This window comes from Excalfactoria chinensis, chromosome 5 (genome assembly GCF_039878825.1).
Source record: "Excalfactoria chinensis isolate bCotChi1 chromosome 5, bCotChi1.hap2, whole genome shotgun sequence".
In the NCBI taxonomy this organism is placed as follows: Eukaryota; Metazoa; Chordata; class Aves; order Galliformes; family Phasianidae; genus Excalfactoria; species Excalfactoria chinensis.
The window spans coordinates 29203969-29228485 of NC_092829.1; the positions used below are offsets into that span (position 1 = coordinate 29203969).

Sequence of the window (24517 nt, forward strand, 5' to 3'; positions counted from 1 at the left end):
AGCTGCAGATTAATTTTATTGCTGCAGTGTTATCACAAGTACTGTATCTAGAACTTGTGAAAAACCACCTCTGTGGAGACATTTCTAAAGGAACTACAATTTTTTTCTGATCCAATAATGTGAGAAAGAAGATTTCTCTAAAGTTTATTTTCCAGGCCAAAATTAATTTAAGGAGTAATTTTTTGTCCAGTGTTGAGGCTTGCTGGCTTACTCCTGAACATTTCCTTGCATATGTCAAAGTATTTAAAAGAGTCACTTTTATTTTTCCTCCTTTGCTGGTCTCTTTGTTTTGATTGCCATAGAGTGTGATTAACTTTTCTGTTCATCTGATAGTGACTGCACCTTGTTTCTCACTGGTAGTAAAGTCATATCTTCTGTTACAGTTGTAGAATAAGTGATTGAAGTGTTCGGTCTTTTGTTCTTCGCAAGACTGTGCAGTGCCTGTCACCCATGGCTTGAGTTTCTCTTCATAACCTATTTCCTCAATTTGTTGAGCCTTTAAGGCTTTGAACTGGCTTTCTTGTTTCTCATTTGTGGTATTAAACCCAAACCAGCAGAGCTGGGAGTTGTTCAAGTTCATCTCCACTTGCAGAAATAGGTTATTCCTTGTGTATGATTAGAACTAAGACTAGATCAGAAAAAAAAACAAACCTGAATCTCAACACCCGCGCCTCACCATCAGTGATAAAGAATTCCCAGTCAGGGAGACAAAGTTACTGCCAGGGAACTGCTTTTTTCAAAACCAGTCTTCCCTAAAGCACATCATTAGCTTAACAAGAAGTATATGAATGGGCTAAGCAGAGTGTGATTTTATGAAATCTGAACCAACCTGAATGATGGCTTCAGGAAATGCAGTTTTATTTGAAGTCTTTGCATACAAAATGTGACACAACAACTGCAGTGATTCTTGTTATCTTACGGGAAGCAAACCCTTCTGGATCCTACCTCTGCATCCAGACAACAGTCTTGTTTCTCTGGCCTGACAGAACTCAGTAATACCTTTGACACAGTCCCTCACAACATCCTTGTCTACAAGTAGGAAAGATATGAATTTGATGGGTGGACCATTCAGTGAATGAGGAACAGGTTGCAAGATCATACCCAGACAGTGGTGGTCCATGGCTTAGTGTCCAGATAGAGGTCAGTGATGAGTAGTGTCTCTCAGGGGTCAGTTCTGGGACTGATGTTCTTTAATGTCTTCATTAATGACATTAACAGTGAGATCAAATGTACCCTTAGCAAGTTTGCAGATGGCAGTAAGCTGTGTGGTATGGTAACATGCCCGAGAGATGGCATGCCATCTGAAGAGACCTAGATAAGCTTGAGCAGTGAGGCCAGGAGAACTTCATGAAGTTGAACCAAGGTTTTGCACCTAGGTCGTGGCAATCCCCATTATCAATACAAGCTGGGAGATGAAAGGATTGAACATAACCCTGCTGAAAAGGATCTGGGAGTTGTGGTGGATGGCAAGCTGGACATGAGCTAGCAATGTGCCCGCACAGGTCAGAAAGCCAGCCATGTCCTGGGCTGCATGGCCAGCAGGTCAAGGGTGGTGATCCTACCCCTCTACTGTGGGCAGTAGAGACCTCATCTGGAGTACTGTGCTCAGATGTGGAGCACAGGAGAGACGTGGACCTGTTAGAGCACATCCAGAAGGGAGCCACAGAAATCTGAGGGATGGAACACCTCTCTGCGAGGACAGGCTGAGAGAGCTGGGACTGTTCAGCCTGGAGAAGAGAAGGCTCTGGGCGGACCTGGTAGAGGCCTTTCAGTATCTAAATCAAATTTGCTGGGAGGTCAGTACCATCAGATGTAAAGTATAACATAGAGTCATCATGCAAAACTGTAGCTTTTTACTTAATTATTTCAAGAACTTTTTTCAATAACCTCCTAGCTCATGAATCTGTGGAGATTCATGGGCATAGAATGTGTGTGAAGACAAGTAATTTTGAAAGCTCTCAGTGATAAGTACAAACAGTTTTAGTGATGTAAGAGCCAAGTATGTGTGTTTTGTTTTTTAATTTTCTAGCATAAATACATGTTGTAATCCCTTTTTTACTTGTTGGATGTGAGCTGAAAAGCAGCAAACATACGCATGTGTCAAAGGCAGACAAGTGTTGCAGTTTTGCTTTCAGTTATGAGAGAGATTGATGCTTCTGAATTCTCCCTAAGAAAATCTCTGTGTCTTGAGATAGTGTTATCATGGCCCTGTGGAGAAGGACTTGGGGGTCCTGGTGGACATGAAGCTGGATGTGAGCCAGCAGTATGCGCTTGCATCCTGGAAGGCCAACTATATCCTGAACTGCATTAAAAAGGGGGTGGCTAGTAGGGAGATGGAAGTGATTGTCTCCCTCTACTCAGCTCTTGTGAGGTCCCATCTGGAGAACTGCGTCCAGGGCTGGGGCCCCCAGCAAACAATGTGGAGCTCTTAGAATGAGTCCAGAGGAGGGCCACTAAGATGATCAGAGGGCTGGAGCACCACTCCTGTGAAGAAAAGTTGAGGGAACTGGGCTTGTTCAGCTTGGAGAAGAGAAAGGTCTAGGAAGACCTCATTGTGGCCTTCCAGTACTTGCAGGGGGCACATAAACAGGAGGAGGAACAACTGTTGGTGATTCTTTGATTCTGTTTATGTGGGTGGATAGTGACAGGACAAGGGGAAATGGTTTTAAACTGAGACATGGGAGGTTTAGGTTAGATATTAGGAGGAAGTTTTTCACACAGAGGTTGGTGATGCACTGGAACAGGTTGCCCAAGGAGGTTGGGGGTGCCCCATCTCTAGTGGCATTCAAGGCCAGGCTAGATGTGGCTCTGGGCAAAGCCTGGTCCTAGTGGTTGGCGACCCTGGCCATGGCAGAGGGTTGAAACTAGATGATCTTTTAGGTCCTTTTCAACCCAGGCCATTCTATGATTCTATGAAAGGTAATAAGAGATTTTTTTTAAGCTTTCAGTTTCATGCTTGGGGGGTAATTTCTGCAGAGGTAGTCATTTTTTGTTCAGAGAATAGAAGTAGTGAGCCTCCAATTCTAGAGTGATTTAATAATTTGTAGTAAGTTTTGAAAGAAGAATTTGTTAGTGTTAACTTACTGAAGAATCCTCACAACCTGATATATGGACCTTACAAGTCTTTCTCCTTTCTCACTCCAGCAAACCTAGTTCATAAACTTACATTAAAACGCATCTGCAGTCAAATGAAAAATCTGATTACGTGAATTAGTTTGATAACCAGTATAATGTTATTTCATTAGATAATGAAGTTACTGAGAGAGTGATGTCTGTGTGGATATTTCAGTATGTATCTTTCCGACTAACACGACTGCTTTGATGGTGTACCGTAGCACTTGAAAAATGCAAGAGACTTAGCAAAGAGATCTTATAAAGGATACAGTTTTGATTCTTTGGTTAGCATGTCTGTGGAAAAGATGAACAAGCCTTTAGTGTCTTTTAAATGGTTTACTGAAGTTAAACCATAGATTATATGTGTTTGTGTGTGCTCGTGTATATGTGCAGTTTAATTTGTACGTATTTACATATGTAACTAGAGAGCAAAAAAGAGAAAGACACTATGCCTGCTGTACCTACAGGACAGATGTGGTAAAAACACTGCCAAACTATAAACTTCCCCAGAAGGGAAAATTGAAAACTTGTAATACTTCCTTCCAAGTCCTCACTGTTATGTATTTCCCCCTTTCTCATATTTCATGGTCGGGGCTTATATTTTTAGCTCTTTTTTCTACTTCTTTTTGCTTATACATTTTACATTGAGTAATTTTTTACATTTTACAGGGATCAGAACTTCCTGTACACCATAAGCAGTGACTGAAGCTATTAGGAAGCATATTTGAGTATTATTATTGCCATAACAGGTCAATTTTCTAGCAATGTTGGAAATTCTGTCATACAAAAGAAGCTAGTACTTAAGCATGAGAATTGTTTTGCAAAGATAAAGTTAGAAGTAAGTATTTCTATGTGTCATTTCAGCATATGAATCACTCAGAGATATTTATTTAAGAAAACAGCACATCCAGCTGAGGTGTGAACAAAGTGACAGCTGCTTCAAAACTCAACACTGTGATACATACAAACACATTCCAGCAGGGAATGTGAAAGGTTGGAGAAGCATGGCATCTCTGCAGGTGGCTGCAGGATAGTTATGTTCAGTGTTAAAATGTCTTTCCATCTTAATCATATGTTGTTATGTTTCAAACTGGCCACTCAAGGCGCACTTCCATATTTTGTATTTTCGATTGAAACCAGTATGTTTTAACTGTTAACCATTTTAACAGTTCCTGAGATTGTCATTGTTTCCATTCTCATAAATTGTCAATAGGAGTCAGTATTTAAAATTGAAAACACAAGTCCAAAACACACAGATAAAACCTGCAGTTAAAATTGTAACTGCAACCAGTAGAAGAAAGGAACAAACCTGGAAAACAGGTTTATATGTAACATAGCTGAAGCTGTCTGAAAACCATTTTCTCTGCCAGTGGTCTTAACACATAAAAACCAAACTGTCTGAAGAACACAAATCTCTGAGGTTGAAATGGAAGATATTCCCGCAGGGCTACTCCAAAAGCAAAAAATATATACAAAATCAAAGAAGGGAGAACCCTTCTGATGTTTTCGGTTTTGTTTTTTTTTGGCTGCGGTGCCTTGCGTCTTGTCTGAATCACAGAATAACTTGCTAAAAATTACAGAAGTTGCTGATCAGCTGACCAGTTAAAACTGACACTCTAATGTACTTTTGTCTGCTGTCTCATATAGGAAGACCAAACAAGTGTTCATCTCAGCTCTGAGCTGTAAAGCTCTACTAACGCAATGATCAGGATATTTTTGTGTCTATTGCCTTCATTTCTGGTCTTCTTTGTGTTCACTGTTCATTTAAAACTCTGATGTTTAACCACTGTAAAACCTGCTACAGAGTGGGCCTCTAATTTAGAAAGCCATCTGCCATTTTGCCAGTTTTCTTTCAATGAGAGACTCATTTTACTGAATTTCCTAAAGAATTTCGATGACATTTGTAATGAATTCAGTTTCCTCATATGTTTTTACTTTTGAGTTCCTTTTTCCCTTCTCTGCATTCTTTTCTCTGTTTTTGAATTTGCTTATCATCTTTTCTTAGAGACACGTTAATAACATTAGCTGCTTCCAGCCACATTTTCATTTATGAGCTTGTGATTGCACGATGGAGATAGCAAGAAAATCTTCCTTTGGAAGAGAAATAATAGGAAATTCACTTTATCTGCTCAGTTCCTTTGGAAACTGATAAGAACAATTATAAAATCAGCAGTGTTTTTTCTTTTATGTTGTGTGTTAGGTTGGCATATGGGAGCTCGTCTACATTAGAAATGATTGTTTCTCATTTATATACCTCTCTTTTTGTGACATATTAGTTGACACAGAGCTCCTAAGTGACAGGTAAACTCCTTTAAAATCACCTGTCTTGTTCTGATATTACTATTGTATATATTGTATACATATATAATATTCCAAAATACAGTCTTTGAAAGAGTGTCTTCATGTTTTGGAATGGAACTAAGACCTGACTCATTCAAGAATGTACTCTGTTTGAGTCTGCTTGAATTTTGTATCTGTCATCCTTAAAGGGGTTTAAGTCTTTTCTAGTTGTGTGGGTTGCATGTAATTACCCACATCATAATTCAGGTGGAACATCTGGAGTCAGGGGGAGAAAAGAAGGAAACTGCTCTAAAATTTTGCATGCAGTATTGAGTTGACATATATCATTATATGAGTTAGAATGTGAGTGATAGGCAGAATTAATTCGGACACAGCATCCTAGCTTCTTCTCTGCAACAGTTTAATGTCTTTCTTGGGTACAGTCAAATACGCTTTGAACTGAAGTTCAAATGTTATAATTCTTTGATTTAACAAAGGACTGCAAGTAAAGGTCTGTTATTGAAAAGGAAGTCAGTCATGTATTGTTGGGGTTTTTTTGCTGAATTGGCTTGAGTTCTAGATCTGCTCAAATGATGGTGTTATCAAGTGTGGTCATAGTCTAATGAATCTGAGGATGCTGACTAGTGGTTTGAAGGTAGTTCAGAGATCAAGGTCCACTCTTTCATCTATCAAAAGAATATTTTGTTTTTCAAGCATAAACATTTAATATCTGTAACAGATCTCAATAATCAGTAGGGCAAACCTCAGATACTTTGTCACATTTAACAAGTAATCTCATCTAATGCACATATTGGAATCTGGAAGCACAAAGAAGCATCTGAGCCAAACCATAACTAAAAAAGAACTTCATGAAGTGGGTATTGTGAGCCCAGGGAATCTTCTTTACTGGTAAGAAACCACATCATGTGACACAAAGTGAAATTTACAGTGTAGAAGTGAGTAGTGCTAGGCTAATGCAAAACTGTGTCACTCTTAGAATTGTCCACAACAGAGTCCTGGGCTTCTTTCTGAATTAACTTTTGTAGATTCACAAGCCAATAGTAGAACATAACACTGGACAGCAAATAGAAAAAGAGGACAAAATGCAGCTTCCTATATTTGCAAATGAAAGAACTTGGAACTGTATTTATTGTGGCAAAATAAAACTGTTTGTAATTCATTGTGTCACGTGGGCACATCTATAGTGTCAGCTGACCTTCTTGTAGATCATTGTGACAACTCAAGTATTATTTAGATTTCGCAGCTTGCCATAAAAATTTCTTGATGCTTGAAACTGCTTTCCATAATGATTAAAGCAAAAGCTGGGATTGCCTATGAAAGTCTTTTGTATATCACTTCCTGAGACACAGTGACCCTATGAAGGACTGACAATGAATAGATGAACAATTGCTGAAGACATTCCAGAAAATGGCTACCTTAGGAAATCTGACAGAAAGAGACTCACAACTAAACTTATAACCTGAATGCTTTTAATATTCTTCCATTACTGCCAAGCAACTTTAGTAAGCATCTGATCCAACAGACCCTTTCTGTGATGACCTATGAGGAGAAACCAGGCATGAGCTTACAAAGGTGAAAAAGAGGATTTCAGATTCCATGTTAATAATGTCGGTCTGTATCCTTAACAGTATAACATAGCACAATCATATTGGCCCAGTCTTGTCCTCACATCCATCCGTCAGACAGGATCTTTGTGTGCACAGATGTTATTTTTGAAATGGCAGACTGCAGCTTCTATGTGCCGGATCAGCTGAGCCTGAGATGGGGTCTGGGGGAAGTTTTAAGGCTCCAATCTGCTGAAAAGAAGAAAGGGCTCAGGAGCTGCACAGTGACTTTTCATCACTGAGTCCATTTCAATGTTGAACATTTCGTTTTTGTTTTTTAGTCCTGACATACATAAATCGTCATGTCAATTTTATTTGTTTTTGCATTTTACATGTAATTGTCTAATATTTTGAGAAAATCAGACAAATATCAAAGTCCTTTACTTCCTAGAGAATACAAAAGTACTTGTCCATTATCCAAAGAGTATAGAACATGTATTTCAGGTACCTAAAAATGACTTATTCCCAGTGAAACTGACTTGGAAAAGGTATATGTAAAAGGAAATGCTGACTTCACAAGGATAGGAATTCATATCAAAATTAATTGTTTTAAATGTAGCCCTAACTGTATTTTTTAGAAGTCCTGTAACTTTTTCAGTTTGCGATCTTTTTTTCTAATCCTGCCACATGGAGTAGAGTAGCTGGATATGCAGCTTCTCAGTAATGAAGTGGCATCCCTACTGACTGTGAAAATGTAAAAATAGGATAAATTACAGCCCTTTTTTCCTTTGTAGTCAAGAAAATGACATTTAATATGCCCTGAGACCATTTTCCAGAGTAGGAGACCAGAAAGCTCTCTGCATTGATATTTAATATACTACGAAGTGCTATAGATTTCTATTTGCCCCGAAATTTCTTTACCCTATTTTCCATTTTAAGCAGGTTCGAGTAAAATATTTTAACAGGGCCCTTCTCCCATTATCTACAGTCCTCCTTCCTAAACATCAGGCTCTTTAATGCTTCATTTTGTTTTGCCTAGAAGTCAAGAGTAAAGAAGTTCCTCCATAGCTTCTGCAAGGAAAGATGAACTACAGTGTTGACGTACCCAGTAGAATCTAACTTTTCTGTAACTTCACTCTTCATCCATGGGAAAGGCCTGTCCAAACTATCACAGATCTGTGGTCCTTTGTAACCCTTCCTCTGTGTTAGCTGGCCTCACAGGGATGAAGTATTTCCCGTGATTGTTTTGAGTATTCAGAACTACCAAGGGGGACACAGCTGGGCAGAGAGCATTACTTTCACCCCAGGAGCCTCTCCCCTACCCAGGCTCTTTATTATACCCCTTCTGCTTCCTTTACCCTCAGGAAGCCAGATGTTTTTAAAGAAGAAGGGACACAGAGCTTCCAGAACACTGCGGAGAAAGGCCTACCAGATTGGTGAGCACCGTTTTTAAAACACTTGGGATGTGGAGGCACATGCATGCTCACAGGCAGGCTCGCCTAGGTGTCTGTCAGTGCAGAGCGTTGAGCACAGATTTTACCAATGGTTGCCATAGAGGAACAAGTGCTATTTTATTCCATACATTACATGTTTTTGCACTAGTGCATCCATGACTCCACAATGCTGATGGAATTGAATTTCTGTTAATAGCAAGAATGTTTACATTACTCATCAGTAGTAGGAGACACCTTTATCCTTCAGAACAGAGCAAATTAGGAATTAAACGTCTTGTAATAGTGGAGTACAGCTCTAGAGAAGTCACTGTTATGACTCTTCATTACTTATTTTTCTGCATGCTTATTTTTCCATTACCATGCTGATCACCTCTAGAGTAGGCTAACTGGAATGTCTGAGAAATTTCTAAACTGTGCACTATAAAGTTATATGCTAGGTCTTATTAAGGGGCTGATTTAATAATACCCATTAATTTACAGAATGTTATCTCCTATCACAAATAAGCCAGACGGAGAGTAAACCATCTGTAATTTTCTCCATTAACAAAAATTTTAAAATAGTTTATATGGTTTGATTAATGTAGGAATTAAAAATGGACAGAAAAGTAATGAAAAGTCTACTAAAGGCTAATAACTGAAAATTTCAGGCGTGTGAGGGTTCTCACTGAAGTTAATTATCCTGTTTTTAATAAGAAAAGGTTGCGGGATTAAATTATATCTTAACATTTGCTTTGCATACTGTAAAAACAAGTTTCTGTACTCATTACTGAATCAATCTGTCATAGCCTTAGCCTTCAAAAGACTCCTTGTTTAGCAATTGGTTGGTTGTGCGGAAACCATATTGTTGTAGATCTAGATCTTCCTCATTAAATTGTCTGTAGCGAACAGCTCTCTAGCATCTTGTGCTGTATTCTGCATCCCAAAAACTCAACTGCAATTAGCTTACAAGCACCTGTAGCTTTAAAACATGTTAATTTAATGTGTCAAACATGTCTGCCCTTATCCAGGCTTGGAAGCTGGAATCTAACTGTAGCTGGTAAGCCAGAAATTCCTTATACAATTCTGATCACATATCAACAGCCTATTTAAAGGGCACATACTAAATGAGCCCATAGAGTAAAGCCTTGCTAACAAAAAAATGCTCCTGTTTCTGAAGCAGGAGAAAATACTGTGGGCTTTCTCTTACACGAAAAACATCTTTGTGCTTGAATGAATATGGCCAAGTACTGCAGATAGAAATGAAGTTGTAGTTTCTTCTGTTGATTAACAGCTGTCAAAAAAAAACAGTTCATGTGAAACAAGATAAGTCTTTCTTCTGTTTCTTCTTTCCACTTAGGTCTAATAAGCTTTATTTTACTTGTCTTTTAGAACTTGTATGTTTTAGTGTACAAAAATAACTATTGTACTTCATACGACATTTTTTTGGGAAGAAGAAGATACAGCTGATGTCAAGGAAAACTTTTGAAAGGCCCTATTCTGTTGTCCCTAGCCTGTGGATTCCGGGTCACTTAAAGACAGACATTTTTCCACATGACTAAGTTATGATTCTTTACAAGGCAGTGCTTTTCATGGAAAACCTTCATTCTGAGGCACTGCCTTTAGGAGCTGCTTTTCTACCTATAGAAATAGAGTCGTGCTTACTGTAATTCTGAGGCAATTATTCTGATTTACAGTGAGGATTAATTTAGCTCTTGTACTCTTAAAATTGAAGCTAAATCAAAATGATAATAAGGTAAGAAATTCCATGATAGCTATGCCACGACACCATGTGTCAGATTTGTCTGCATATGTCCTATATTTAATGACTGCTCTGAGAGAGAAATAACTGCAAAACTGTATTCAGAGTCACCAGTGAATATCTACAGTCATATCTACTGATGAGCAATGTCTTTGATATTGATTATTGTATTGTGCAATGTAATCTCCAGTCACATTATTTCAGCCTGACTAAATTGCTGAATATTTTCCACTCTAAAAGTAAGAACTTGTCAGTGAATCCATATAGACTAAGAAACAAGATAAAAGAAAAGTTACTGTCTTTAGTATTGAAATCCCATTCAGCTTCACAGAAAATCTAGTGAATTTCTGGTAAGTATTGGAATTGAGGCTCTACAGCAAATACAATAGCCAGGAATAGTTTATTAATTAATAGAAACCAGCAGTTCTCAGACTCTTTCTTAACACACTGCTCTGGACTTAGAGTGAATACTGGTATTGCTTTGAACACCTAAGCATCATGTTTTTGTCTTCTGACACTGGGGAAATAAATATCCAGAACCAGTTGCCCTAAAACAAATGGAATCCTTTAACATTTTAATTTAGCATTCTACTAGCAGCAGCACCAAAGTGCTCACTGGCAAGTACAGTGGCATGGCACCTGAAAACCAGCACCTACTGTCAATAATTCATTCCTTTTCTTTCAGTCTTAATGAAAAATATCACTGTAGTTCAGAAGTGTTTGCAGATGAATATACACAAGCAGCAGACAAATGCAATACAGATCCAGCCATCAATGATGTAATGCTTTCATGTAGGAATGTGCATAAGCACCTGGCTTCTACAATGTGGGACCATTTTCTGTTACATCCACACTCCTATCTCTAACATCTCGGCTCTTTTGTCATTCCATCATATATGTGACTGGGAGCCTTCTGAAATAGTCCACGAAAGCAATGGAGTAAAGTACGTTGTCATTCAGATACATTAAGGCACTAGACAGATTTTATGGTGACTTCGATAAAGTAGTTGAACACTTCTAATCAAAATCTTTTTGATTTCATAAATGTAAACATGAAAAAGATGATTCTGGGAAATAGTATTCTTATTTACAGCAGCATCAATTAGAGGAACAGTAAAAAGTTAAAAAAAAGGTTATTTTATGTTGCTGTCAGATAATAAAACTTTCATAGTCATGATAAACAAGGCACTATGGTAATGATTCCAGCTTTCCTAACAAGTTGGCCTGTATTCTTAGGAAGAACATTTTGCGTCTGCCCAAAGTGTTCCAGAGAAATACCACAGAAGGGAGAAGGAAGAAATGTTATGAGAATATGATGGAATACAGTAGAAAATTTTGAAACAAATACAGTTCAAGAAGAGTTCCCATATGTTCTTAGATACATCATCAGAGTTGGATCAGCTTCTACTTTGGAAAGCCATACTAGTCAAAACACAGAATTCCTGTTACACTCAAAATATACTCTACAGAAGTTGGCTTTAGCTGGCTAAACCTAATATGCCATCTATTCACTGTTCTGCATCCTGCAAATTACTGGTATGTAAAATATTCTCAGCCATGAGGTGAGAAGTGGGTAACAGATTTTGTCTTTATGCCCAGCTGCATCCATCTGTTCATTTTGAAATCTGTCACCTCAAGTGAATGAGCGCAAGAAGAAAAACGAGTTAATCATAAAGGATTAAATCTATATTCCGTGTTTCCTCAAACACAAATGACATTGAACTTGATGAGATCTCCAAGTACAATAAGAACTCCTGGCTTTTTTTCATTTGTTAAATTCTTTGTTGTTTTGGAGGTGTTTCTGAAATGAAAGTAGAAACTTTATTGGGATCTTCGCACACAAAAATATTTTCTAGCAGTTCTTCTATCATTGTTAAATAATTTTGTTTTCTCAGAGATCTGATTAACAGAAAAGAGGCCTCAATATGCAAAATAACACAAGCCACTATTTCACATGGGCATGACCAGAATATGCTAAACTGTGGTACCTGTAGATGGCACATGGACTTCTGAAGTTTGTGGTCAGCTGCTGTAGAGGAGCAGTTGATCTGCTTTCATCTTCAGCATGATTGGTGCAGAGCCACTGCTAGCACTTCTGCTTTCACTCAGTGTGCAGAAATGTCTAGGTCCTCTGCATCTGTGAGGAGTCATGTTTAAAGGGGTGATTATTTCATCACATAATTGAAATGTAAAAGATGCTTTCAAATGAAGTAAAACCGTAGGAATTTAAAAAAAACAAAAACAAAAACAAAAACAAAACTCTGCCTTAGTAATCACAATAAAACACTTCTGCATGCATTGCATGCATCATGGTGCGTTATGGTGCATGCATCTTTTTGCATGTCCACTCAATATATTTATAAAGCACCGTGTTTTAAGGTTGCATGCATCAATTTAGCAAGTAGACTTTTCCAAAAGATCTGGATTTATAAAAGCCTGGGCTGATGTACAGAAGAGTATGATTATCAAAAGTATTTCTATTAATCATCCAAACACAATAGCTGTATATGGCAAAGTACAAGGACTGGAAATGACTGTCAGATAGTAAGATTGTTTTGAAAGAATGAGATTACTGTGCTGAGATCTTGGCGGAAATGGTCCTGGAAATCAGCGGTGAACTAGATTCTCCACTGTCACAGTGGCTTGCTAAGTCAGTCCTAACTAAATGCCCTGGTTCGGTTTTGCAGGGTTCATACATTTGCAGTGGAATGGTAGGTGATGCAGCTCACAATTTCTTTCTAATTTGTTTTCTAAATTAAATGATAAAACTGAGCAGTTAAATTGCACTTATCTCAAGCTGCTGATGTTAGGGGTTGTGTCACAAGAAGAGGTTGACAGATCTATAATTAATGACAATGAAGTGCAAGAACGGGATCAACAGAAATGAATTAATGGCATGGATTTTATTTGATAGAAAAAATTATACTGTAATTTAGGATACTTCAGAATGGCACTTAAAACAGAATTTCTCGGTCTAGACTGTATTGTAGTTATTTTCAGATAGAAAGGAAGAAAGTCTTGTATCTGGTTGATGTCTTTTTTAATGAGGCTTGTATCATTGTCTTGTTCAAGCTCTTAAGCTCCCGTGTATCTTTTCAATTCAGTGACAACCCAGTAACCGAGTGCTGCATAACAGTTTTCTGCAAAGTGGCTTTGATAATCAGAATTTGTTATGAACATAGAAAGCGTTCCTATTCTGTTACACCACTAGCCTCCAAAAGCTCTCTTTAAATTGATGGAACCAAGTGGCATGTCAACTGTAATGTCATGTATATACTTATCAGATTCTACACGTGCTGCTGCCACTATAACAGATACCCTCCAACTAATTTCCAGGTTGTACTATTCATTCTGTTATATAAAACTGAGTAAAGAGGGCAGGAGATTGGGGTGGTAAAATAGAAGGTCTGTTTATCAACTGACACAATTAGTGGAGAGTATTAAGATATATTTAATAGTACATGGGCTCTTTATGTAAATCTTTATGTCTGCAGTTTCAAAAATGTGTGTATGAGGGCTGCTCTGAAAGTAATGCCTCCTATTTTATGATGTTGGCCCACTATGTCAGAGGCGGATGTTGGTGGTATGGCAGTAGAGGTTGAAATTTTCCACCAGTATTCTGTTACATTTTGTCTCTGTGAAACAGATGGCAGCAGAGGGGCAGTCTGACCAAATGGTGTCTGATATGGAAGTGTGGATGAGGCAGAGGTGTTGCTTTGAACGCCTCCATCTGGAAAAACATGGTACCCATTGACTGACATTTATTGATGCTTGCTGAACATTTATGGAGACCAAACAGTGGATGTGAGCACAGTTAGACAAGCTGCATTCTGGATGGCCTTGCAGGTTTTTATGAAAGCAGCGTGCAGGCTCTTGTTTATTGCTGGCAAACATGCATAGGTAATGGTGGTTGCTGTTGAAAAGTAGTATTTTGTAGCTGAGAACTTGCTCTATCAAGTATTGTTATTGTGCTTTTTGTATCTTTGAAGTTTCCATGAAAATAAATAGGAGGCATTACTTTCAGAGCAACCTACACACAGTACTTATATACTTGTGCTGACACAATCTGCTCTAAATGGAGATTTCTTCCTTTTTTGAGAGACAGTTTGGAGTTGTAGTAACTTACCTATGTGAATATTTTCATAAACTGCATGTCATCCTTATAGAACAGTTTTCTTCGTTGTATTTACAGAAGATGCTGGGATGTAACCTGAAGCACACAGTGTAGTTTCTGTAATCAATTCTTGCACAGTGTCACCCCGACTTTGAAAATCACCAAATGAAACAGAAAAATTTTGCCATCTGGAAATGAGACTTCCCATCAAATCTCCTTTACACTGATTAAGGCATTCACCATTATATTTGAGCACCTGTTACAGTCCCATCCACAGGGGAAAAAGATAATAATAATACAAGAATAGCACTTTCAGAAGACATTTTTTAAGGATTTATTGTATTAAATTAGACCATTTGTCTAGCTAATTCAGTATCCTGGCCCTAGAAATGGCCAGGGTTTCAGAAGAAAGCTTCTGATTTGTACCTTCTCAAATGGTGAGTGTTACTTTTCAGCTCTGTGGTGATTTGGCACAAGCCCATTAGAACAATCTTGTCCTGTTATGCTCAGATACCAAAATTATTTTTTCTGTTCTTCCTAAGTTAATAGTCTTTAGTTTATTCCATTTCCATGTCAATCCAAATAGAAAGCTGCTCATTTTTTATGCAACAAATGAAATGATAAGTGAGATCTTTTTAATCTGATTATCATATATGTGTTACTGTGCAATTTGAATGATAACTTTCTCCATTAACTCCACTAATGCAAGGAAAATGTTTACTACTGTGTTGACTGAAGATTACTCCACTCAGGAGAGTGTCTTGTATTATTAATTGCAGAGGAAGTTGTGTGCTGAAACACACTGCCCACAACCTCACTGTGCTCACATCTACTGTTTGGGCTCCATAGATGTTCAGCAAGCATCAGTGAATGTCAGTGGGTGCCATTTTTTTTTCCAAATGGAGGAATTCACTGCCAGACCTTTGATTCATACATGCTTCCATGTTAGATGCTATTTAGTCAGACTGTTCCTCTACTGCCATCTGTCTCACAGCAGTAAAATGTAACAAGAGTATTGTTGGGAAGTTTCAACCCCTACTGCCCTATTACAGACATCTGCTACTGACATCGTAGCCTGACATCATAAAATAGGAGGCATTAACTTCATTTAGAAAAGCTGTGCAGCATAATCACAAGGTGTGATGTCAACCAGAATGCTGCATCACTCATTGGAAATGGTGGAGAAGGGGTTCTGAAGCCTTTCTGCCTATAAGACAGACAAGGTGGGAAAAGATTATGAGTTCTCTGATGAATAGATGAGGACTGTACAGGTTTGCCTGTGCTTGAGTTATCTACTCGGTGGGGGAGTTGTCTTTGTATCACAAAATGTGCACACAGCACAAAAATATGCTAAGTACTGCATAAATCATATCTTAGCAAGCCATGGGCAAAGGCAAGATGCTAAGAAACCTTTTGGAACACACATTTTAATAGTATCTCTGAAAGATCAACAAGATCTTATATAGTATTTTTTGTTTTCCTGTTTACAGTTCAGTCTCCGAAAGAACTGTGGTGATTATATTTTATATTGACATGTAGCAGAAGTTAACCAAGTATAGCATACATGCCATTTGCAGCTTGAAAAGTCTTGATAACACATAAATGTAATTTGTAATTGTTCTGTGCTATTTGATGCTTTTGAAGGAACACAACATACAGTCCTAGCAATAGGCTGGCTTCTGGTCAGTTTACAAATGTTACACAAAGTACACATTTCGTGTATTTTTGGTTTCCTTCAGCCTTCCTGTATGGTTTATGCTACAGAGTTTCTCCCCACATTCCTTTAAGCTCCGTGTTAGCAAAGCACTCTTGCTAGGTTGGTAATGGTAACTTCAGAACTAAAATTTCAGTTTGGATTTTTAAAGAGTTTTAAGACACTCAGTTAAATGTACTGTTTTCTATCCCTCATCTTCACAATTATACTCTTTTTATGAAGAAATATGACAGCTCTCTGCTTGCTGTTTCTCATGAAGAATGCATACTTGAACAAGATGGATTATGGTTTTTCAAGCTGAAGTGGATGTACAGGTGCCTTTGCTGTAGAGCCCTCAAGTGGAGGAGATAAGCAAAGGATTTTATCCCACTTTGCACTAATACAAGTTTGAAGTGGATCCTTACCCCCATTTTTACACACATCAAATAAGGTAGTACTGCAGCCTGTGTGGTGGATGGTAATTTTTATGGGTCAGGTCTCTCTGTGTAGACCTGTCAGTTGACCTAAATCATAATCTGTATTGCTACAAGCTGTGCAAATGGCATGCTTTTATAGATTCATATTGGCGTTCTTCTGTCCCAACCTATGCCATCCCTCCATTCATTATACAAAGCTCTTAGATAGAAAGAGGGCAACCTGTATGGTGTCTGCTTAATACAGCTGCAGCTCTTGAGTTGAATAGAGTAGTGTCTTAGTAGAGAATAGAGTCTTCAGAAGGATAAGATCTCAGTATTATCTAGTTGTGTTTCCTTTTTAAAGTGGGTATGTATATATGCACGTCTATCTGTACACAGAGATGCTTACACTGTAACTCACAGTAGCTGCGTGCCACTAATCTGCTTACCTCTTCTTTTCTGTAGCCCAGATGATTTACTGAATGCACTGAATGAGGGTATCAGCCGTGCTGATGTGATCATTACATCAGGAGGCGTATCTATGGGAGAAAAGGTATGCTCAATTTAAGTACAACTTACTGTAATATTTGTAAGAATTCCAAGCCAGAGTCTGTCATCAGAGCTTCTGCTTTTGTATTAAAGTTTTCTAAAAAGGGGTCATTTTCTTTTTTTCTTTCTTTCTTTTTCTTTTTTTAATATTTAAGTGTGAATAATTAAGAAAAAAGCCTTCAATACTATCCTCATTTAATTTGTTCTTATTACTGTACTATAGTAGGCATAGAACAAAAGGGAAAATCCTAGCTCTTGGTGTGATTTGCATTTTTTTTAACTAAGGAATTACTTATATAGCTATGATGACAAAGGTGATAGCTTAATAGCACATGTAGGCAACAAACTTCTTTCTACTCTTAGAGCAGGTAAAATTTGGGTAGAAGAAAGCTACTTTGCAAGTACTTTGAAAAGCAGCTAAGTATATGAATAGTTCTTTCTTATTCAGTGTATCTATTTCCTATATTTGCCAGAGCTGTATCTGTTACAAAAATAGTTTTGTCACATTTTACTCCAGATAGTCCTACAGAGGCAATACATATGAGACACGGTGAGCTGATATATTTGCCTTTTGAATCATTAACAGAATTGTTGATTGAGTTCCTGTTGGTAATCCCTGTGCCAAAACCATCAAAGAAAATAGGGATACACAGATGCTGGTGGGGCGTAGATGAACCTGCAGGACATTTATTAATCATGACTTATGCGAAGGAAAACTCAGATTACTTTTTGATCCCAGACTGAATCTGTGAGTTTGGCAGGTAAAAGAAACATCTCTCCTTTTATAAATAACAGATACTAAAGTCAGCCATTAGGAGATGACAAACATGAGTGCTGTTTTTGTCACTTTTCTCAGTAGAAATCATATTGTTGGATACGTCATGGAAATGATTAACAAATTAAACCAGTGCCAATTACTTTAAATTCCATTATTCCTCTCAGTATTCCTAGAAAAATAGCAAAGGCCAAGTGCTGGTCTTTAAATTGGGAGTGTGGTAACCTAGTACAGACATGGGAACTCTATGAAGAGACTAGACTGCTGAATGGTCTTCAGGCATTTATGCATTCTGGCTAAATTCTCCCTAGCCCGAATTTTAGGCAACTGCATAAAGTCAATGGGCCCTGTATTCCACTGACAGTTCTCCCTCTGATACTGAGCATTCAAGATTTTTAATGAAATAACTGTGAGCATTCAATAACTAAATAGCAAATAAAAATATGGTTAATGCAATCAGTAAGTGAGAATTCACGCCTGGCTGAAAAAAAGTTGCTGCTTTCCAAGTATTTGAACAACAACAACAAAAGAGGGAAAAATGGGAAAACTGCAAGGGAATTTCAAATTTACTACTTCCAAAGTCTGTCTTAACAGATGATTGTTATGTCCTGTGTCGTAAGTCTCACTAAACACAACAGATAGTATACCGAATCCCTGAGCATAGCCATTTTCAATGAAGACTGAATATGTAATTCCAGTTTTCTTAACTCAATCAATAGTATTTATGCTGAATTGTTTTTTAACTATTGCAAAAGCTATCCACAGTTTTCCTTTCTAAGAAACTTAGGTTAGTTAAACCTGACCACTGTAAATTATGCCACATCCCCAAGAAATTACAGTAATTACAGTATCCTGGAAAACTATGATTTCTACAGTGCAGTCTTGAATTCAAAAGTACTAGGAGATCTCTTACTCTGCCACTGGATAGCCTCTGTGGCAAAAAGTTAAATAACCTGATGATTTTAAGGCTTAACTTTTTTTTCTTTTCCCCATTTTTGACAGACGGAATGTTTTAGGAGCCTCTTTGTGGGGTCCTTAAAGATTCTGTTGCTGCAGCTGACTGTTAAGTAAATATATTACTGTATCCTTGTAGAGTCAGGTTTGGCACCTGAAATGAGTCTGTTCTTCATGTCTAATTTTTGAAAATGCTTTCTTTCAAATACTGGAAATCCCCAATTGGACTGTAGCACAATCAGGATATAGCAAGTCTTTCATCTTCACTTGGTATCAGTTAATTGCTTTGAACACTTAGATGATGTAAGCCACTTTGATGTTACTTAATTGATTTTCTTTTTTGTAATTTAAACAGGACTATCTTAAACAGGTGCTGGATATTGATCTTCATGCACAGATTCACTTTGGCAGAGTTTTTATGAAACCAGGGTAAGAAATCTTTTTAATGAGGTAGCTTTGATGGAGACCATATTGAGGAGCAGTACTGCCTGTGTATCTGAAGTTGTTCATCTGTGGACAGTTTGCTCTGAAATATTGTCCCATTGTTAATCCTGCTAAAACCATTAGAGCAAAGGGAAGCAGAGTCACTAATGTTACAAAAAGTAAAAGTAATAAATGAGAGCTTTATATAAAAAACAAATGCAGCTCTGTAACAGTTTAAATTTAGTATAACTTACTGATTGATTTGGCATCTGACAGTAAGAAGAGTCTGATTTTTTTCACTTATCAATTATTCTACTCTTGCATATTTTCTCAAAAGAAGGAAAATGACAATATGTTTTATTTTTAAATATTTTTAAATATTAATTTTAATATTTAAATATTTCTAAATATTTTAAATAATAATGGAATAAGGTTCTGTCAAAGTCCAGTGCAGATCATAAGTTTTCCTTTTCCATAGCCTGCCAACAACTTTTGCAACTCTGGATATTGATGGCGTAAGAAAAATAATCTTTGCACTCCCAGGTAAGATGTTTTGTAGATTACTTTTGTTGCGGTGCATAGATGACTAGATCTGAAACAGAACAGTGATGTTTCACAACACCCATGTCTGGTGTTCTTACTCTTGTTGTCAGAATGTGCTGGTTGGGATACAGGCCTTATGATTTTTTCCATCCAACAGTTTCCTTGGCTTTTGTTAATATGCTCTGCAAGGGTGGTTTTTCCCACAATTCCATCCACGTTGCAGATAAAGATTCCTTGAATGTCAGCACATCCATTCTAAAGTTCTGAAAGTAGAGATGATATCTAGAGAGTGCCTAGGAATATGTCACAGAATGGAAGTTGTTTGTCATGTTCATACTTTGGAACATGAGAGGGCACAGTGCTTCACCTCCTGCATGCTGGAGGAAGTCTGTAAGTTCGGAGTAAATATTTATTTGGGAATCCATCTACAAATCCCTTAATTTTATTCTTCTTGATTTGGCTTTGCTTAGATTTCTGACAACAAGGTATCCTCCTTTTGATTAGCTAGTGATGTTCAGATGTCTCTCTACTGTTTTTTGTCTCTTGTTTCTCTCTCCTGCTTCAGTATGTGTTCACCAAGTCAGAGATAATGGAACATATCTCTCGTATTATTTACATTACAGCTGTCTTCTAGGGAAGACTAGATGTGTAAGACAAGAGGTGTTTGACAGAAGTTAGTCATACACCTCTCTTCTGAGTCAACAGAAACCATATAAAGCAGTAGAATTCTCCTCAGCAATCATGTTAAAGTTTCTTGTAACTCTGTTAGGGAATAGAAAGTTATTTAATAATACCTATTTTTCCATTGGTCTTGGAAACCTTAAACATGAATCCATATCCATATGATCTTGGACTTATAACTCTGCACAGTGAGCACTGGCCTCACCTCAGATAAATCTAGATTTAATAAGAAAGGTAGCAGGAGAACAGAAGCAAATGTTAGGGCCTGAGGAATGCAAAGCAGCTGTGATCAGAGCAGAATTTCAGGACACCATTAGCCAGAGTATAGCTTTGAGGAGTTTTACTTGCCACATGCCACCCCAGACATAGGTGGATGGTTTTCTGTATGCAGCATGGAAAGCTCTTTAGAATCTTTGGGGTATGACTGTCATAAAAATAGGATATTGCTTTCACAGAGTAAATCAAGAAGGTTTCATCAGCATTCTTTCTTTCTTTCTTTCACTACCATTCTTTGTCCTACAGGCAATCCTGTGTCAGCTGTTGTCACCTGCAATCTCTTTGTTGTTCCTGCACTGAGGAAAATGCAGGGTATCCTGGATCCTCGGCCCACCATTATCAAAGCCAGGGTAAGAAGCTTGTCCTATGTTTGAAAGTTCTCTCAAGTCATTAAAACAATACTGTTTGAGCTCAAAAAGACCGTCTTGTTTGGGGGATCTGAACGCTAGACCAATTCTGACAAGTTGAAGGAATTTCACAGAAAACAGAGGCATAGACTTGAATCTGTTAGTGTTAATATGCGGTCCCATAATTTCTAAAAGTGAGTGGCCAACTGGTGGAGTAAGATGTACAGATAACAGATGCAGCTATTTGCCAGTCAGGTAGGGAGGACATTTCACTGTTAAAAACATACATTTGTTTTAGCCTGTGGTAAAAAAAATAAATAGAGTGATCTGGAAATACTTAAAGAATGAGGTAGTTCTATATTAGAAAGTACAAACTTCAAAGTCTTTCTGCTCTTAAGCAGATTGTTTATAATAAGTAATCTATATGACCCCCACCTAAGCAATGTAAATTCTTTAAACTATTAATGCTACTCTCATAGGAAATGGTACATACACTAACTCTTTAATAACTGTCCTTGAGTCTATATTAAATGATGTGTTATTCTCCTGTTTTTGCTTTAAAGAAGGTACCAAAGAATCTTTTACAGTTTTTCTACTGTTCTTGGCATTGCGGAAACTTTTTTCTTACTGCTCATCCCTTGTGTCTCTCTTACATGCTTCCTCGGTAGTCCATCTTTTTCTTTATCTCATGGCTAAAGCATTGTAAGACAGACAGCAATTTGTAGCATTCCAGTTTTGAGGAATGTGATGCTCCAACATGACCCTCATGTTTGCATATATTTTCCAGTGTGCTTCTATTAAATTTCACTTTGAGCAATCTCCCATACAACTTTTCATTTCAAGGATTGGTCATATCCCTTTTGTCAGGACTAGCAGTGTTTTAAATGTGAATAAATTTTTTATCTGTACAAAATGTAAGCCAGAGACTAGAAATGATAAAGCTTTTTTTCCAGAGAGATAGTATCTTTGAACTCCCAGTAAAAGAACAGCTTTGGAATATTCCTCTTAATGCATGCAGACTCCAGCATACTCTTTGATATTCTAATATCTCCCTTAAATAGTGCAGTCTCTACCTCCTACAGCCTTTAATCTTCCTCTAGACACCATGTAGCCTAGAAATGCTAGTTTTTTAAAAGACTGTTACTAAGGAAAAAACATTGAACAGATGATTCTGTTATCCTAGATAGTGATATCTGAATACATGACATTTTCATCCTTTCTTTGCTTCTTCTACAGTTATCATGTGACGTAAAATTGGACCCCCGTCCAGAATATCATCGGTGCATACTGACTTGGCATCACCAAGAACCACTACCTTGGGCACAGAGTACAGGTTAGTGCCCAGTTACACAAACAGACAGATGCAGTCACAGGTTCTGTCAGTTGACCATACATGCTTTAAAAACAAACAAACAAAAGCCCACATGCACATGTATTTTCATATAAGCTTTCTCATGCAGACTGATTTTCTGACTTGTGCACATCCATGTTTACAGTCATGCTACCCAGTCATGATATTGAAATTCATGCTATGTCTTACCAACTTAATTGTTAAAACTTTCTTTATCAGAATAACCCACCTACGTACACACAGACAATACACCTGTGTGCTTTTTGTAAATACTCATTTGTGCTTATTTGCACTCAGAGGTATGTTTACTTTTTACTCCTTGTACTAAATAAACACAAGTTGGGCCATAGATAGAAACAATTCAAATAAAGAAGTGTGATTCTAACTGAACTGGAGAAAAAGAAACAGCAGTATATGTTCTCTTGGCTCAGACTAAGACCTTTATTAATCATGTTTGCTGTCTAACGATGCTTTTGGATATTCAGCTACAGTTGAAATAAACACTATATTTGAATACTTTATCTGTCTTGTTGCACATCACTTCTTTCCTTGCTCAAGCAAACTGTCTGGAATGATTTCTCTGTCAATTCAAAAGTTTGAAAGCCAAGAAACTAGGGGGCATGATTTACAACTGCATTTTCATTACAACCAGTACTGTACTGTTTATCTTCAGGGTCTCTTGTATAGCTCAGTATCCCAAAGAAGCTCATTCTTTTGAGTTGGTACATTTTAAAATGTTCTAGACTGTGCTGGTTTTAGTCTCTGTACAATCTGAAGTAGATACACGAATTGAAAAATGCAGTAATTTTGATAGGATTAGAAACTCCAATATTAAAGTAATTTACAACAACAAAAAATGAAGCACGGGTAAAGACCTAACAGAAGAAAATATGGAAGACTGGATAGGAAAGTAATCAGCAAAGGAATGAGAGTTTTGAGAATAAGAACAATGGAAAGCTGACAAATCTCTTCATAATTGTCTGTGTCTACCCACCTTTGAACAGATATATTGGAGCTCCATGAATATGCTGGCATATCTTTATAAGAGCAGCTCTTGTTTTCTGTCTGATACATTGCAGCATTTGAAATTAACTAACTGAAAAATTAACTGAACTTTTTCTCCCACCCTTCTGTAGGGAATCAGATGAGCAGTCGTCTGATGAGTATGCGCAGTGCCAATGGACTGTTGATGCTACCTCCAAAGACAGAGCAGTATGTGGAGCTTCACAAGGGGGAGGTGGTGGATGTCATGGTCATTGGAAGGCTATGATGTCACCAGCAAGAGTGAAGATTTGATGCATGTCCACATATCATTGACTGTATCCTGTAATATGCAACGGCACAGCTAGTTTTTCTGATTTGGATAAAAGTTGATCAGTATAGTCAACATCTTGAATTATATTTCAAATGGAATTTAAATAAATACCTTTTAAAAAAAAACTTTAAAAAGAAATCTTAACAAAGAAATTTATTCTGATTATATCAAAGCAACTTTTTCCTTTCCTTGCAATTGCTTTGTGTGTTCAATGCTAGTTCTAATAGCGGTAGCTTTTAGTAGACAGCAGTAGGTGCCTGCAGAACTTGTGTTTTTTCTCATCTTTAAGATACAACTACTTATGCTCTTAAAACAAGGCTGTCTGCTTATTTATACTAGCGTAGACAACACTTGGATTTCCCTTATCAGTATGCTTCATAACCGCTTCACAGAGAGCTTCTGCTTGTTCTTTATCTTGTATCTCGTGTTGATGTGCACAGTGCCAAAAGCAGAGTGGCTGCACTGGGAACCCAATGAAGCCCCGAGGTTTCCTCACCTCGCTGTGCGTTCAGGGATCTCTCTTGTCCCAGCAGCCACCCAGCTCAGTACTCTTGGGCAGTAACTGGATACCTTTTATTTCAGCAATCAAAAAATTGCTTCCTTAAGTGCTGACAGCCTTTTTAACCAATACATTTAAAAATGTACAGAACTAAAAACAAAAAAACAAAAAAATCAAAGACTGATCTTGTACAGATATTAGTGTTACCAGCATTCGTGTGGAAATTAAATGAGCAAAGAAATAAAACTGATGTTAAACAACTCTGTACCATAACATTTTCTGTAATGATACTGAAACTTAAATGAATAAAAAAAAATCCTCAATCATTATTTAAAATTTCAATTGTTTAGCGTTGTTGTTTGAACATCAAAAAGAAAATACTGTTTTAAGGGATATTTGGGGTGAGGGAAGTGGACAGGAGGAAGGGAAA

General features: G+C 37.5%; 1 protein-coding gene across 31 annotated transcripts in view; it reads left to right on the forward strand.

Moving 5' to 3' along the window:
* Positions 1 to 24427, forward strand: part of GPHN (gephyrin) — a 240785-nt gene extending 216358 nt beyond the window's left edge. For 15 of the 31 annotated variants that reach the window (XM_072337092.1, XM_072337095.1, XM_072337098.1 and 12 more), the window contains 7 exons: positions 8324 to 8395; positions 16840 to 16927; positions 19008 to 19081; positions 19554 to 19618; positions 20822 to 20925; positions 22159 to 22255; positions 23410 to 24423. In XM_072337092.1, the coding sequence (XP_072193193.1) occupies positions 8324 to 8395; positions 16840 to 16927; positions 19008 to 19081; positions 19554 to 19618; positions 20822 to 20925; positions 22159 to 22255; positions 23410 to 23543 (634 nt within the window). In that variant the 3' untranslated portion in view covers positions 23544 to 24423. Of the gene's footprint in view, positions 1 to 8323; positions 8396 to 16839; positions 16928 to 19007; positions 19082 to 19553; positions 19619 to 20821; positions 20926 to 22158; positions 22256 to 23409 lie in introns of all 31 variants that reach the window. The other 16 variants (XM_072337096.1, XM_072337102.1, XM_072337106.1 and 13 more) reach the window with 2 other exon arrangements.
* The last annotated feature ends 90 nt before the right edge of the window (positions 24428 to 24517 follow it).